The 15,091-nt window shown below is 42.9% G+C and overlaps 1 protein-coding gene across 1 annotated transcript in view; it reads left to right on the forward strand.

The window, feature by feature from the left end:
- The first annotated feature begins 1,217 nt into the window (after window positions 1–1,217).
- CPAMD8 (C3 and PZP like alpha-2-macroglobulin domain containing 8) overlaps window positions 1,218–15,091 on the forward strand; it is a 112,045-nt gene continuing 98,171 nt past the window's right edge. The window contains exon 1 of the mRNA XM_075825316.1: window positions 1,218–1,720. Within this exon, the coding sequence (XP_075681431.1) occupies window positions 1,662–1,720 (59 nt within the window). The 5' untranslated portion in view covers window positions 1,218–1,661. The remainder of the gene's footprint in view (window positions 1,721–15,091) is intronic.

Below are 15,091 nucleotides of genomic sequence, written 5' to 3' on the forward strand. Positions count from 1 at the left end.
TCTCTGTTTATGAACTGCACGGTTACTGTATATGTGTGTGCTCTCTTTCCCAATCTCCATTTGCAGTAGGTCTGTTATGTTAGGTATTTTTTCTAACCCAAACCAGCAGTAGATCTGTGTAAGTCCTTCCTTTTCTCTATTTTGATCTATTCCCAGTTTGGCCTTTTTGACTTTCTATGGGGCTGCTGGAGACAGCACTCCGTCTGAAGAAGATGTCTGATTCACAGAACCGCTTTTTTAAATACTTATTAAATAAGGTTTGAGTCTTGGCTCTGAAGAATGATATAGCATCCATTGGGAAGAATTGACTTCAAATTATTCAAATTTTTTACTTGAATGTTCTAAAAGGCTGGGTTAAGGGCTCGTTCGCATCATCGTTGTGTTCCGTTTGGGGTGTCCGTTCACCTGTTTGCCTGATTGAATGGATGAACGGAAACCCCAAACGGAACCCGACACTGATGTAAACTATGCCTAATACTGCATTTTTGTTGCGTTTTTTTTTTTAGCAAATAAACTCCCATGTCCCTCAATGGAATTCCATCAATCAAAACAAAAAAAGCATGTAAAAGAACACAATAAAAATGCACAGTGTAAACCCAGCCTAATACTTGCCCTGCATCCTTGAGCACTTAGCTTTTCTCACTGAAGGTGTATTGATCTGCATGTGTTTGGGAGAAAAAACATTTGAAATAATATTTTCCAAAATGAACAACCTCTTTTAATATTGTAGAACTCTTTTTATAAAGTAAATTTTTTTTTCCAAGTGTGTCACAAATTAGTATTTTATTTGCTTGTGTATAACTGCTTCTCTCCTAACCGTATCCCATGTTAATCATGCGCTCCTAGAAGCAAGTATTAGTAGAACCTGGCAGAAAAGAATACCAGGGGGATGAAAGGGAATTCCCTTAGGAGTTGTTTTAATATCCTCCTCTCCCCCTCATTCTACCTCTTCCAGCTTAAGGTCATTCATTGAGTTAGCAATGAGGGAGGAGGGAAAGGGGAGCATGCCATATATCTTGTTTTAAAATGTCTGTTACTAGTGATTTATAGGGTCAAGCCCCCTCCTTCTTTTCCCTCCTTGAATGCCCAGCCCTCCCCAATTTGGGGCTTGGCTGGTGAAACTCACACGCCCTTCAAACTGGCTACAGTAAAGAGCTCACATATTTATAAAAAGACTGGTTGCCATACTTCTTCATTATGCCCGCTCTAGCCTTGTATGTGAGGCAAGCCAGGAGAGAATGGAGGAGGAGATACAGTTAGGGGCAAAGTGGTTTTAGACAGGTAACATATACTGAAAAGAGTGTGTGTGTATATATATATATCTCATACAGAGAGCAACATTATGGAGTAGAAAAGTGCAGAAGATACTGTACTAATAAAAAGTGCAGACTTAAAGCTGATGAAAGAGATATCATTTCAAGATTTCTTTGGAAAGAAGAAGACATTCGCAGTTGCAAGCATTGCATAAGGGCAAGTCGGAACAAGGGTTAAATCCTTCACAAACTAAACAGGGGGGGAGAGAGCAGAGCACACACTGCTCCTTCCACCCCCAGGGCACACTCCCCCCTCCTGAGCTGTGTGCTTGGAAAGGAAGACAGTTACCCCTGTAGGGGCACTGGGTGAAGTCCTGTGTGTGGATTGAACTGTGTTTGTTGCTGAATATGTTTCTTCTGTGGATTTTGGCAATTCTTTGCAGCCTGACTAGAGCGCAGAACAATCCGTAAGTACTCCAAAACGACCATTTATTAATGTTTGCCTTTTCTTTTGAATGCTACTGATGTATATTGACTTTTATAGGATCTTGTAAGTACACATCCACTAAAAGAATAATTATATTTTTAGTGGCAGTTAACAAACCTTGTGATGACGAGAAAGTAGAAAATAATCTGTTATATACTGTAATAACATTCACTGTTTCAATAGCATACATGAATAGGTTTGATCAGTATCATAATAATATCACATGCCTTATGATGTTCGCATAGTTTACGCCAACCTATTAAATCTATAAACCGTATCCTTATCTGCTACAACATGTAGACAATTGGCATTTAGTGAATAATGTAGCAGTTCTATACTGCAGTAGTATCTTTACAGCAATACAGATGAAGTCACATAGAAATATACAATAGTTTGTATGCCGCCAAGAATTTTTTACAGTGCAAAATATGTACAATATGACCTGAAAAGCTCACACAATATTTTGTGAGATCAAGAGGTTATTGGCTTGGAGTCACAGGAAAACCCTCAAATGGGAACTGTACTAGATTTGTTACCACTGGCATATTTCTCATGCATATCATACTTTGTTTCCATTCATTATGTTTTGTATTTTCAGTAGACAAATCAAGAATATATCAATATAATAATTTTACCCCTATAGAAGAAATTTCACGCATAGAACAACCATTACAAATAGTGCGCAAGAACCTTTTGGTGAGATGTTACATCGCAGTTATATGTAGAAACATAATGACTTATCACACAGTGATATGACGTTTAGTTGCGATGTCTATGAAATGTAACAGGCATGAGGCTATCTTTGGAGATAGAATAATGGGGCATATTTACTATTCTTCTGACTGTCTAGTATAAGTTTACACTATCTAAATATTAGACAGTATTAGAAAATCTACCCCAATGTGAACTATGCATAGAGAGAGGCACAATAGGGCAAGCAGTGATGCACTCACATGGTTAAATCATAGCAGTGCATTGCGCTACTCGCTCATTTACTTCATTTGATATCATTAGTCAACCTTTCAAACATTTTAAAAATTGCAAAATGGAAACTTTAACTCAAAAATTGTTAAACTAATTTCATTTTATCAAACAATTTCTCTGTTTTTCCCCACTTCTTTTCAGACTAAAGGGGTCCAACAAATGGCCCTCAATTGATCTCAAGATCATGGCGGTCTAGTTCCCTACTTTCAATAGAGAGGCGACAGCAAATGCGTGGTCACTATTCCACTTTAAGGGCTCTGCTGCAATACCGTAACTATTGTGCTTGCTCTGGAGTTGCCATAGCGTCAACAGACTCTTCTGTGCATGGACTTTGTGTCACATGACCTCCACTTTTATGAATATGTTCTTATGAGTAGAGATCACATGATATGATGTTTACGTACAGTTAGTTGTTGCTTGACGTAGCTTCATACTATTCAATGAAGGACCATTTCTTTGAAATTGAGGAACTGCACCACCTTATTCCCAAGATCAGAGGAGATTACATGTACTTGAATCCCTAATGGTTTTACTTTTAGGACATGTCTTATTAATATGTCATAGGAATCCCTTTTAACAACAATAGGTAAATTTGGTCAAAATGTATGTATTTAAAAATATTTGTGCAGAGCAGAAATTATTATGGCTATTTGAGAATAATAAAATAATAAAATATAAATCTGTACCATGATCATGTATTGCGGTAGGTGCAAAGGACTTTGAAAACCATGCAACCATTAGAGAATTGTTTTGGTTTATATTTCTCAATCAATTATACCTATTGTATATTCTTACAGCACAAGATTATATTATTAATCAGGGCTGGGCTGCAACAATTGATAAGAGATGATTAAAGTGGACATATCTTCTGTGTGTTCTCGGTCGATTGTGGGCATCATGTAGTAGAGCAGGTGAAGCTAAGGAGATTTCTATATAGTTTAATGAAAATGATGCAGTAGAAGATTGTAATTATAGTTTTAACTCCATACTCGTAATTAGTAAGTCCTGATTCTGATTTCCCCTGTCTTCTGTCAGTGATTGACAGTTATCTCTGAGTATACAATCCATTTGGAAAGTCTTCAGACCCTTTAAATTTTTTCACATTTTGTTATGTTGAGGCCGTGTGCTAAATTTAAAAAAAAAATCACATTTTTCCACCTCATTCAGCACTCGATACCCCATAATGACAAAGTGAAAACAGAATGTTAGTAATCTTTGATAATTTATTAATGAAGGAAAAACTAAAATATTGCATTGACCTAAGTATTCAGACCCTTTACTCAGTTCTTATTTGAAGCACCTTTGGCAGTGATAACAGCCTCCAGTCTTCTTGGGTATGCCACAAGGTTTGCACACCTGGATTTGTCAATTTTCTGCCATTCTTCTCTGCAGATCCTCTCAATGTCTGTCAGGTTGGATGGGGACCGTCAGTGGACAGTCATTTTCAGGTCTCTCCAGAGATGTTTCATTGGTCTCAAGTCAGGGCTCTGGCTGGACCACTCAAGGACATTCACAGAGTTGTCCTTTAGCCACTCCTGTGTTGTCTTGGTTGTGTGCTTAGGGTCGTTGTCTTGTTGGAAGGTGAACCTTCGGCCCATTCTAAGGTCCAGAGCACTCTGGATCAGGTTTTCATTAAGAATATCTCTGTACTTTGCTCCATAAATTTTTCCCTCAAACCTGATCGGTCTCCCTGACCCAGCCACTGAAACCCCCCCCCCCCATAGCATGATGCTGCCGCCACCATGCTTCACTGTAGGGATGATATTGGGCAGGTCATGAGCATTGCCTGCTCTCCTCTAGACATAACGCTTAGAATTAAGGCCAAAAAGTTCAATCTTGGTTTCATCAGACCACAGAATCTTGTTTCTCACAGTCTGAGAGTCCTTTAGGTGCTTTTTTTAAAACACCAGACGGGCTTTCATGTTTCTTTTACTGAGGAGAGGCTTCTTTCTGGCCACTCCTGCCATAAAGCCCAGATTAGTGGAGTCCTGCAGTGATGATTGACCTTCTGGAAGTTTCTCCCTTCTGCACACAGGATCTTTGGAGCTCAGCCAGAGTGACCATTGGGTTCTTGGTCATTTCCATAACCAAGGCCTTTCTCCCCGATTACTTTAGTTTGGTGGGGCAGCCAGCTCTAGGAAGAGTCCTGGTTGTTCCAAACTTCTTTCATTTAAGAATTATGGAAGCCACTGTGCTCTTGGAAACTTTCCATGCAGCAGAATTTTTTTTGTACACTTCTCCAGATCTATGCCCCCACACAATCCTGTGTCTGAGCTCTACGGGCAGTTATTTTCTCCTCATGGCTTGGTTTTTTGCTCTGATATTCATTGTCAGCTGTGGGACCTTATATAGACATGAGTGTGTCTTTTCAAATCATGTCCAATCAAATAAATTTACCGCAGGTGGACTCCAATCAAGGTGTAGAAAGATTTCAAAGATGATCTAGCGAAATAGGAGGCCGCCAGATCTAAATTTCAAGTGTCATAGCAAAGGGTCTTAATACTTATGTCCATGCGAAATTAGAGTTTTTCATTTTTAAATTTGCAAAAAAATGCTAAAATTCTGTTTTCACTTCACTTCAAATCGGATACTAGCTGCACGCTGATAAGTATAGTATGATCATTAAAATAATTATTCCATATATTAAAACAATAATTAGAAACTACTACTTCATTGTTTTCTAAAGTTATTTATGAATGTACGGTGCTTCATTTTTCCTGTTCTGCTACATGTTGCCCATTGATCAGGCAGCATAAACAAGCTGAAAGGTTCACTTGAAGGAATACCGCCCACCTCCACTGGGCATTGTGTAGCAGCGCGTCAAGTGACATCTTTAAGAGATGGACACATATCAGCTGATTGATGCTCAGCCTACCACCAACCCTGACCTCGGATTTATACGACCACACTTCTGTTTAGTGATTTTTGTGCCATGCTATGGAAATGCCATCTGCAAGCCACAGGGGAAGGCATTTTAAGGTGAAAAATCGCAATATCCCTTAGGCCTCATTTACACGAGCGTATTATACGCGCGTGCGACGCGCGTGCTTTTCACGCGTGTCGTACGCACCTATAATAGTCTATGGGGCTGTTTAGACGATGCGTGAATTTTGCGCAGTGCGCGTGCGTTGCGTAAAACTCACGACATGTTCTAAAATCGTGCGTTTTTCGCGCATCACGCACCCATTGAAGTCAATGGGTGCGTGAAAACCACGCATGCCGCACGGAAGCACTTCCGTGCGAACTGCGTGATTCGCGCAAGAGCTGTCAAACTCCTGAATGTAAACAGAAAAGCACCACGTGCTTTTCTGTTTACAAACATCCAAACGGAGTGTCAAATTCGAGATGAGCGCACCGAACTTCACCGGGTTCGGCCAAACTCGTTTTGACCGAAACCGGTAAAAAATGTTCGGGTACGCGACGTCAGGAGACAGTCTCTGTCCACGGTGCTGAAAACGTTAAACTGGTTCAGCACCATGGACAGTGACTTCCGCTCCGAAAATCCATGAACCTGTAAAAAAAAAAAGACGTTCTGACTTACCGATAACTCCGGTCCGACCTCCCGGGATGACAGTTAAGTCCAAGTGACAGCTGCAGCCAATCACAGGCCAAGCACAGGCTGCAGCCAATCACAGGCTGCAGCGGTCTCATGGACTGCGGCGTCATCCTGGGAGGTGGGGCCGGATGACGAGAGAGGGACGCGTCACCAAGGCAACGGCCGGGAGACCGGACTGGAGGAAGCAGGCAGTTCATGGTAAGTTTGAACATCTTTTTTTATTCACAGGTTGGTGTATATTGTGATCGGCATTCACTGTCGAGGGTGCTGAAAGAGTTACTGCCGATCAGTTAGCTCTTTCAGCACCTTGGACAGTGACGGGCGTCGACTAGCCTCATCTCTATGATGGCGGCTGCGCGAAAATCACGCAGCCGCGCATCATACACGGATGACACACGGAGCTGCCAAGTGCCTTTTGCGCGCGCAAAACGCAGCGTTTTTTGCGCGCGCAAAACGCACACGCTCGTGTAAATGAGGCCTTAGACTGTGCCCTCAGTTTATGATTTAAAAAAAAAAAAAAAACACAAAAAAAGGCCATACTCACAAATTGGGCAGGTATAATCCCAGCAGGACGCAGACAGCTAAAAAATGCTGCTGAAGGAGAGTGCTCAGGTGTGTTAAATAATAATAGCCTCTCCCACTAGCCTTAAGGGGAGTTGTGTGTGGGGCATGGATATAAATGTGTAGTGCAGAAAATAAATACGGTGTGTAATGCACAAGTGATAATAATGTATCCGGGATATAGGGGGCAGTAGTGCATAGGGGTCAGAACTATGAGTGATACATAGGGAGTGAGTGCAGTGTGTAAGACACGGAGGGATAGTGTGCGAGTAGTGAGGCACAGCATATACTGCCGAATAGCAGCCTATTAATAATGCCCATGCTATCAGAGCCCTCAGTTTATCCCTAAGCCAAATAGTGACACAATGGGTCCCCACTACTGTCCAGAGGCCTGTCCGTGACACAAAATAACAGAATGATTTGTAGGACTCAAAATGGTTCTCCGCTTTGGACAAACCCTACTTGTTAGAAAGGTTCCTTGACAAGCTGATCCCCTTGATGGAACCCCAGCGATCAGCTGTAATCTGTGGGGAAACCTGGCAGTGTTTCATTTCCCTGCAGTGCCATTCCACGAGAAGTGAAGTATCCCATTTGTATCAATGAGTTGACTGTGTAATGCAGGTCAGGTCACCTTAACCATTTTCCACTCTGGTCAAGAGATGACAATCCTGAACAAGGGACCCCTCTATTAAGTCAGAAATCCCCAATGAGGTATATGAAAATGGGTTTTCTAAACTGGACAACCCCTTTAATGACCTTTTACAAATATTTTCCTACCAGCATTGCCACTTTACTTTTAAACTCTTGCTTGTTTAGACAATAGTTGCTTGTGCAGTCACTAGAGCAGTGGAGTCCCTATGTTGTTAAGCAAAATCCATGTGAGTTCACATTTGAGAGATGACCTTCTTCATACCCCATACTGGGTATGTGTGTGTGTGTGTGTGTGTATGTGTGTATATATATATATATATATATATATATATATATATATATATATGTGTGTGTATATGGCGTGAGGTTGTAATTGCGAACTGCGTTACATGTTAGCCCATCGGCATGATTGCAGGGTGCTATGGCAGCCTAACAAAGGCTGACAAAGCCCCTACATCTGCCATAGATGTAAGCCAGAGGCAGGGGCTAATTGTTATTTAACCTGCACAGTAAACACTGTAGAAAACAAAAGAATAACCATGGCAGAATTTTTTTTTGTTCATCTTGTCTCCTGTGAGACAGTGACAGGAAGTAGTTTGCTAAGGGTTTTGGTAATTGCAAAGTTAGGGACAGGATTTTTATGGAATGATAGGCAGCTTGGTAGTGGGGCCTATCACTCATTTTATGTCCAGTACTGGTTTTTCACTGCAATTCACAGGTATTGCAGGACAGCTCATGGAGCTATATAAAGTGTTCACTCTGGGCATTTGGTGAGGCGATATGGGAAAAGACAGAACCTGTTCCTTTGTCTGGAGACAAAAATACTGAAGTCTCCTAGCCTCCTACTGGACGTTTGCAAGTTGTGTGAGGTAACACACGGATTCTGGTTTTGTTTTGGGTGGTTGGTAGTACATACCTCCCAACTTTCAAGTATCACAAAGAGGGACAATTTTTTTTTTCTTTTAAGCCATGCCTCTAATCCCACCCAAGCCCATACACACCCAGTTCAGCCCACACAGTATCATGCTCCCATAGTGCCTTTCACACAGTATAATACCAAATAGTGGCCCCCACACAGTATAATGCCCCCATAGCTGCCACCATACAGTATAATGCCCACATAGCTGCTACCATACAGTATAATGCCCCTATAGCTGCCACCATACAGTATTATGCCCCCATAGCTGCCATCATAGAGTATACTGCCCCATAGATGCACTCATACAGTATAAAACCAACAGATGCCCCCATACAGTATAATGCCCACACAGATTCTCCCATACAATATAATGCCCATACAGATGACTCTTAGAGGGAAGCCTTGATGTCACTATCCATATATGGACAGTGAGGTCAGTGGCTACTCCTTGAGCGGAATCCCTTTTGCGGATTCTGGCTAGGGATTCCACTCCAGGAGGAGCCCCTGATGTCAATGTCTAGGAGCGAAATCCCCGGACCGATCATCGGCAACGGAGATTCCGCTCAATTAGTAGCCACTGACGTCACTGTCCATATATGGACAGTTACATCAAGGGCTTCCTCAAGCACAGCGCTTAAAATAGCCCGGTGAGCTTCCTCTGCTCGAATCTATTTCTGAAGCAGGGAGCTGATTGTCCCCTGCTTCAGAATTGCGTTCAACTGTATCTGCGTCCTGAGGACGCAGATACAGTTGACAGCGGGACATACCTCCGGCCACCTGGGACAGCGAGACACCGCCCGGAATCCGGGACAGTTTCGCTGAATCCGGGACAGTTGGGAGGTATGGTAGTATGCCACTTGTATAGTGCGGGAAAACGTGTTTAGTTAGCACTCAGCCCAGCAGAGTTTACTTTTGTTTTGTTGCCTGAATGTTAAGGCCGTACGTTTATTTTTTGTATTCTGCCACCAATTATAGAGCAGGAAGCTGATCTGTTTGAAAATAACGTTATGTGTCACTTTCACTGACTGCAATTTGGATTCATTGTGCCGACCGCTACAGAACTAATTCCCACAAACCTAAAAAAGAATAAAAAATAACTAAAAAGTCATATGTATTCCAAAAAATAAGCATTCATACAGCTCCGTCAATAGGGTAAAAAAAGTTATAGGTCTAAATGTGGCCACACAGAAGCTTTTTTTTTTTTTTTTTTTTTAAAGTGTTTTTTTTTGCGCAAAAATAATAAAACTTAAAAAAAACAAACTATAAATTTGGTTTTGCTGTAATCATACTGACCCACAGAATAAAATTAACCCTTTAAAGACCCAGACATTTTTCGTTTTTATGTTTTCGGTTTTTACTCCCTGCTTTCCGAGAGCCATAACTTTTTTTATTTTCCCGTGAATAGAGTGGTGTGAGGGCTTATTTTTTTGCGGGAGGGGTTGTAGTTTCTATTGACACCATTGAAATTACCATATAATGTACTGGGAAACTGAAAAAAAGTTCTTTGTGGGGTGGAATTGGAAAAAAAACTAAATTCCCCCTTTGTTTTTTCTGTTTCGTTTTTACGACTTTCACCGTGCGGTAAAGACGTCAACTTGACATTATTCTGTGGCTCAATAGAATTACTGTGATACCAAATTTATATAGTTGTTTTTTTTATATTTTACTTCTTTTACAATGAAAAAAATATTTGTTCAAAAAAATAAATTCGTTTTGTGTCATAACATTCTGAGAGCTGTAACTTTTTGTATTTTTTGTTAATTGAGATTTATGGGGGCTTATTTTTTGCGGGAAGAGCTGTAGTTTTTGTTACCGTTTTTTTGGTACATACGATTTTTTGATCACTTTTTATTACATTTTTTTTTATTAGCGCTAAGGTGACCAAGAAACAACAATTCTGGTGTTTTAAAAAAAAAAAAGTTTTAAGCTTTTCAATGTGAGAGTTAAATAATGGTATATTGTAATAATACAGACTTTTACGGACGCAGCGATACCAATTTTATTTCAGTTTTGACATTGTGCTTGGGGAAAAAGGAAAAAATAGTTTCTTGTTTTTTTTTTTTTTATACTCCTGAAAAATGTATATAACTTTTTTTTACACTTTTTATTAGTCCCCCTAGGGGACTTGAACCAGTGATCGTTAGATTGCTAGTGCAATACACTGCAATACAAATGTATTGCAGTATATTGTAATTTTTACAGGCTTTTCAGAAGCAGACAGAAGGCAGACCTGGGAGCCTTCATTAGGCCCCCGGGCTGCCATGACAACCATCGGCGCCCCGCAATTGCACCGTGGGCGGGGTGATTGGCTGTCAGAGGAAGCCGCCCCTCCTTCTAACGGTTTAAATGCTGCGGTCGCTATTGACTGCCGCATTTAACTAGTTGTACAGCCAGGAACAGTGATCTCTGTTCCTGGCCGTTAGAGCAGTGAGTCAGCTGTGATACGAGTCAGCTGTGCAGAGTATGAGCCCCCTTCTTGCTCCATGATGTACAGTTTCGTCATGGGACGGGAAAGGGTTAATGGGTTGGTCACTTTGATTATTTTCTCAAATGCAAAAGTAAAACCGTATTATCAGCCACTTACTAATATATTGTTGTTAGCAGGTCAGTGTCGATGTCTGTCTTCATTTGTAAAGCCCCACCCCTTTGGTTAGTACAGTCTGCTCCACAGAGAGAGTGCACAGCCCTAAATAGGGCAGCTGATGGAGGGGCATGTGATCCGACACGTCTCTCAGTAGACTGAGGCCTCGTTTACATGAGCGTGATATACGTCCGTGCGACGCGCGTGCTTTTCACGCGGGTTGCACGGATCTATACAAGTCTATGGGGCAGTGCAGACAGTCCGTGAGTTTTGCGCAGCGTGAGTCCGCTGCGTAAAACTCACGACATGTTCTATATTTCGCCGTTTTTCGCGGCTCACGCACCTATTGAAGTCAATGGGTGCGTGAAAACCACGCATGCCGCACGGAAGCACTTCCGTGCGAACTGCGTGATTCGCGCAACAGCTGTCAAACTCTGAATGTAAACAGAAAAGCACCACGTGCTTTTCTGTTTACAAACATCCAAACGGAGTGTCATAATGATGGCGGCTGCGCGAAAATCACGCAGCCGCGCATCATACACTGATGACACACGCAGCTGTTAAGTGCCTTTTGCGCACACAAAACGCCGCATTTTTTGCGTGCGCAAAACGCACACGCTTGTGTAAATCAGGCCTGAGTGTTTGAAGAACACTGCATAAGAAACTACCACCCTCCCACCAGTTATAGCATATCCTAGCGATATGCCATCACTTTATAAAATGGGAATAATCCCTTCCTTTCCTTTTGATCCTATTTTGTCTCACATTGCAATTAATACTGAGAAATATATAAAGAATTATTATATATGCACTACTCAACATTGAAATTGCAACGCCAAGAAGGAAAAGTTTTGGAATTGTGGAAATCACAGGATCGATAGACATGTTAAGGATATGCAAATGATAAAAAATAGAAACAAAATATTCCAAATATCTTGATTTATTCAGTACGTGCAGACAAACACACACTTACAAGCCTTGTCATGCTAGCAATGAGGTTATTAACGGTTGTTTGAGGAATACTATGCCATGCTGAATGCACTTGGGCATGCAAATCAACAAGAATGGCTGCCGGCAGCTCCCGTTGCAATTGCCGACCAATGACGTTCCAGATATGCTCGATGGGAGACAAGTCCGGAGGCGCTGCAGGCCATAGTAGCACATTTAGGCATGCATGCTACTCAAAGTAGCACGAGCAGGATGCGGCCTAGCAATGTCCTGTTGAAAAGTTTCTGGGACACTTTGGAGAAATGGCCCTACCACTGGTTCCACCACCAAATCAATGTAAAGCCTATCTGTTAGTGTACCTGAAAGAAAGACTAGTGGAGTCCGGCTTCCGTACATTATGCCACCCCACAGTATAATCCCGGGAGTAGGACTGTTGTGATGTTCCCTTGTGAAGGCCTCTTCGTGGCGTTTCCCACTTGGTCTCCACACGTATCTCCAGCTATCATTGCGTCTGAGACACAAGCGGGACTCATCACTGAAGAGGATAGACCTCCATTCCAGCCTCCATTGCCGTCTTGCTGTGCACCATGATGCGGGGGCATGTAGTCAATGGAACACCTGAAGCTGGACGTCTGGCTCATAGCCCGATGTCGTGCAAATGCCTTCTGATGGTTTGTGTCGACACTGGTTGCAGACCTCGACTTCGAATGTGATGTCCAATTTCACTTGCAGTACAGAATGGATCACTACGCACTATTCTTCCAATCAGACGATCCGTACGTGCACAGATTCACCTCCGCGCACCTCTTGCTGTCATTCCCATTTGTTGTTGTTCTCCCAACTTCCGGGAAACGCAACGTTGAACAGTGCTGACATCTCGGCCTAGGTGCGTAGTGATCTGCCGGAGTGGTAAACTAAGGTATCTCAGATCAAGGATTCTGTCCCTCTCTCAGTTTTCGACAAGTGGCGATAACTGGCACATTGACGAACAGGAGGCATCGTAAATCATCCCACACCACATGATCGCATTTTTGAGGTTTCATGTGGCTAACAAGACTTTGCTTTCAATCTGGCTTTTATGCCCCTCTCACATGCCACAGATTGGAGATAGGTGCTTGAAAATGTCATAATTTGCAGATCTTAGCGACACCTGCCACTTCCTCGATTTGCATAACCTTACGGTTTGCCCTTCTTGGTATTGCAATTTAATGTTGTGGAGTGTATGTTCCAGGAGATCAGCCATTCCCCCCCCCCCCCTCATTCTTCTTACAGTTCTGTGACTGGCTATAAGTCAACTGGATGCAGCAGGAGCCTTCTCCCCCTCTGCCCTGTCTGCAGTAGGACACACAGATCGTTAAACTCTGCCCCTTTTCATATGCCCCACCCTTTAGCTGGTCACCAGCCAAAAATTAGACTGTTCAGCAGATAATTAACCCCTGTGTTCTCTGAAAGATTTCTACAAGACTTTTTGCTTCAGGAACATACTGTCACATAGGGTGTGTGGATCCACTTTGCCGTACCACCTCAACGGTATGGCAGCTGGCCAACAGGACACAGGTCAAAGTCTATAGTTCATATAGGTGTACCTGTGGTAGCTTCAGACAGTAGCAAGACAGGCTCGTATGGGACTAGGCAGCAGGCAGGCAGGCACCAGACGTGATGTAGCAGGACAGGCGTGGTACTTAGCACAGCACGACTCCAACTTAATACGGCACATGGACCAGGATAACTCGGGATACAGGTTACAAGTAGCAGGAACGGGAACACTGGGAACTGGAAAACACTAGGGGACCATTTGCAGAGACGAACATAGGTAATAACAACAACGCTCAGGCAATGCAGGAAGGGGCAGGGCCTTTCTTATAGTCCAGGGTGCTCATGGGCTAATTTGGTCTTTAATTCAGGCATGCACGCTGGCCCTTTAAGAGCGGGCACAAACGTGCGCGCGCACCCTACAGGACACAGCAGAGTGAAGCGGAAGTGAGCGCTGGCATGTCCTGTGGAGGAGATGGGGGCCAGTGCTCACTGATCCATGGCTGCGGCCATCAGGAGGTAGGTAAACCTGGCAGCCCGCGGCCATGGGCATTACACATGCAGAAAATATCGCAGACTGACACACAGTGTGAGCAAGTTTATCTCCTGTTTACTTTTAGCAGTCGTTTCTAGGATTAGTGTTCCTTTATCTGTAAAAGCAGTGATCATATATGAAGACAAAAAAACCTTGGTCCAAATTCAGAATATTGGAACACTCATACACCCGGCAGACAGAACCAGTAAATGCAAATAAGGAAAAATAGCCTAATATAGCATGGTGTCTTCAAGGGGTTTTCCCATCTTAGACATAAAAGGTCTGGTAAATTCAGGTCCTAGCTCTGGGACCCACACCTATACCTATACCATTAATCGGGGTTCCCCAACCTCCGTTTTGCCTGGTTCGGCGACCACTGGCTGCAGAATCCAAATGAAGACTAATAGAGAGGGGATATTGCGGCTCTCTCCATTGTAATATATGCAGGGGCAGATTGGGAGTTTAAAGTGGCCCTGGAAAAAAATCTAATCATAGCCCCGTGTTGTGGGTGGGTCCAGCACAAGTAGGCGGAGTCAGCAAACCGTTAGCAGTAGCCACATTGATGATAGATGTAAGGCCCCATGCACAGGACTGTAAAAAAAAATCTCCGTAATTGCAGACCGTAATACGGTCTGCAATTACGTACCCGCCCAGTTCTATTGGCCGCGGACAATTTTCCGTATCGCTACGGATAGGTGTCCGTGCCGTAGAACCATGCCCGGAATTATGGAGCATGTCCTACTTTTCGTTTTTTACGGGCCATGCTCCCATACTTTGTGATTACGGGCATGGCCATGTGCATGAGGCCTTATAATGCAGCCTTATTATTATTGTCAGCATTGGTCTGTGTTCACATCTGCATTGGATGCTTTCACACCACAGTATTTCTATTAATATAATTTATATATTGTAAATTGTGATCAAAATAGTGCAGCATACCGGGCAGCAAGTGGTAGGGGTACTTTGGGGAATAGAAAGTGGTAGAGGGGTCTCATGGGGTGCAGGCATGGCTGCCATCAGGGCAGTACTGGCGGTACTACCGTCAGGGGTCCGGTCATAAATGTGAAACAACGGGGGCCTGTG

This window comes from Rhinoderma darwinii, chromosome 1, assembly GCF_050947455.1.
Source record: "Rhinoderma darwinii isolate aRhiDar2 chromosome 1, aRhiDar2.hap1, whole genome shotgun sequence".
NCBI classification, from domain to species: Eukaryota; Metazoa; Chordata; class Amphibia; order Anura; family Rhinodermatidae; genus Rhinoderma; species Rhinoderma darwinii.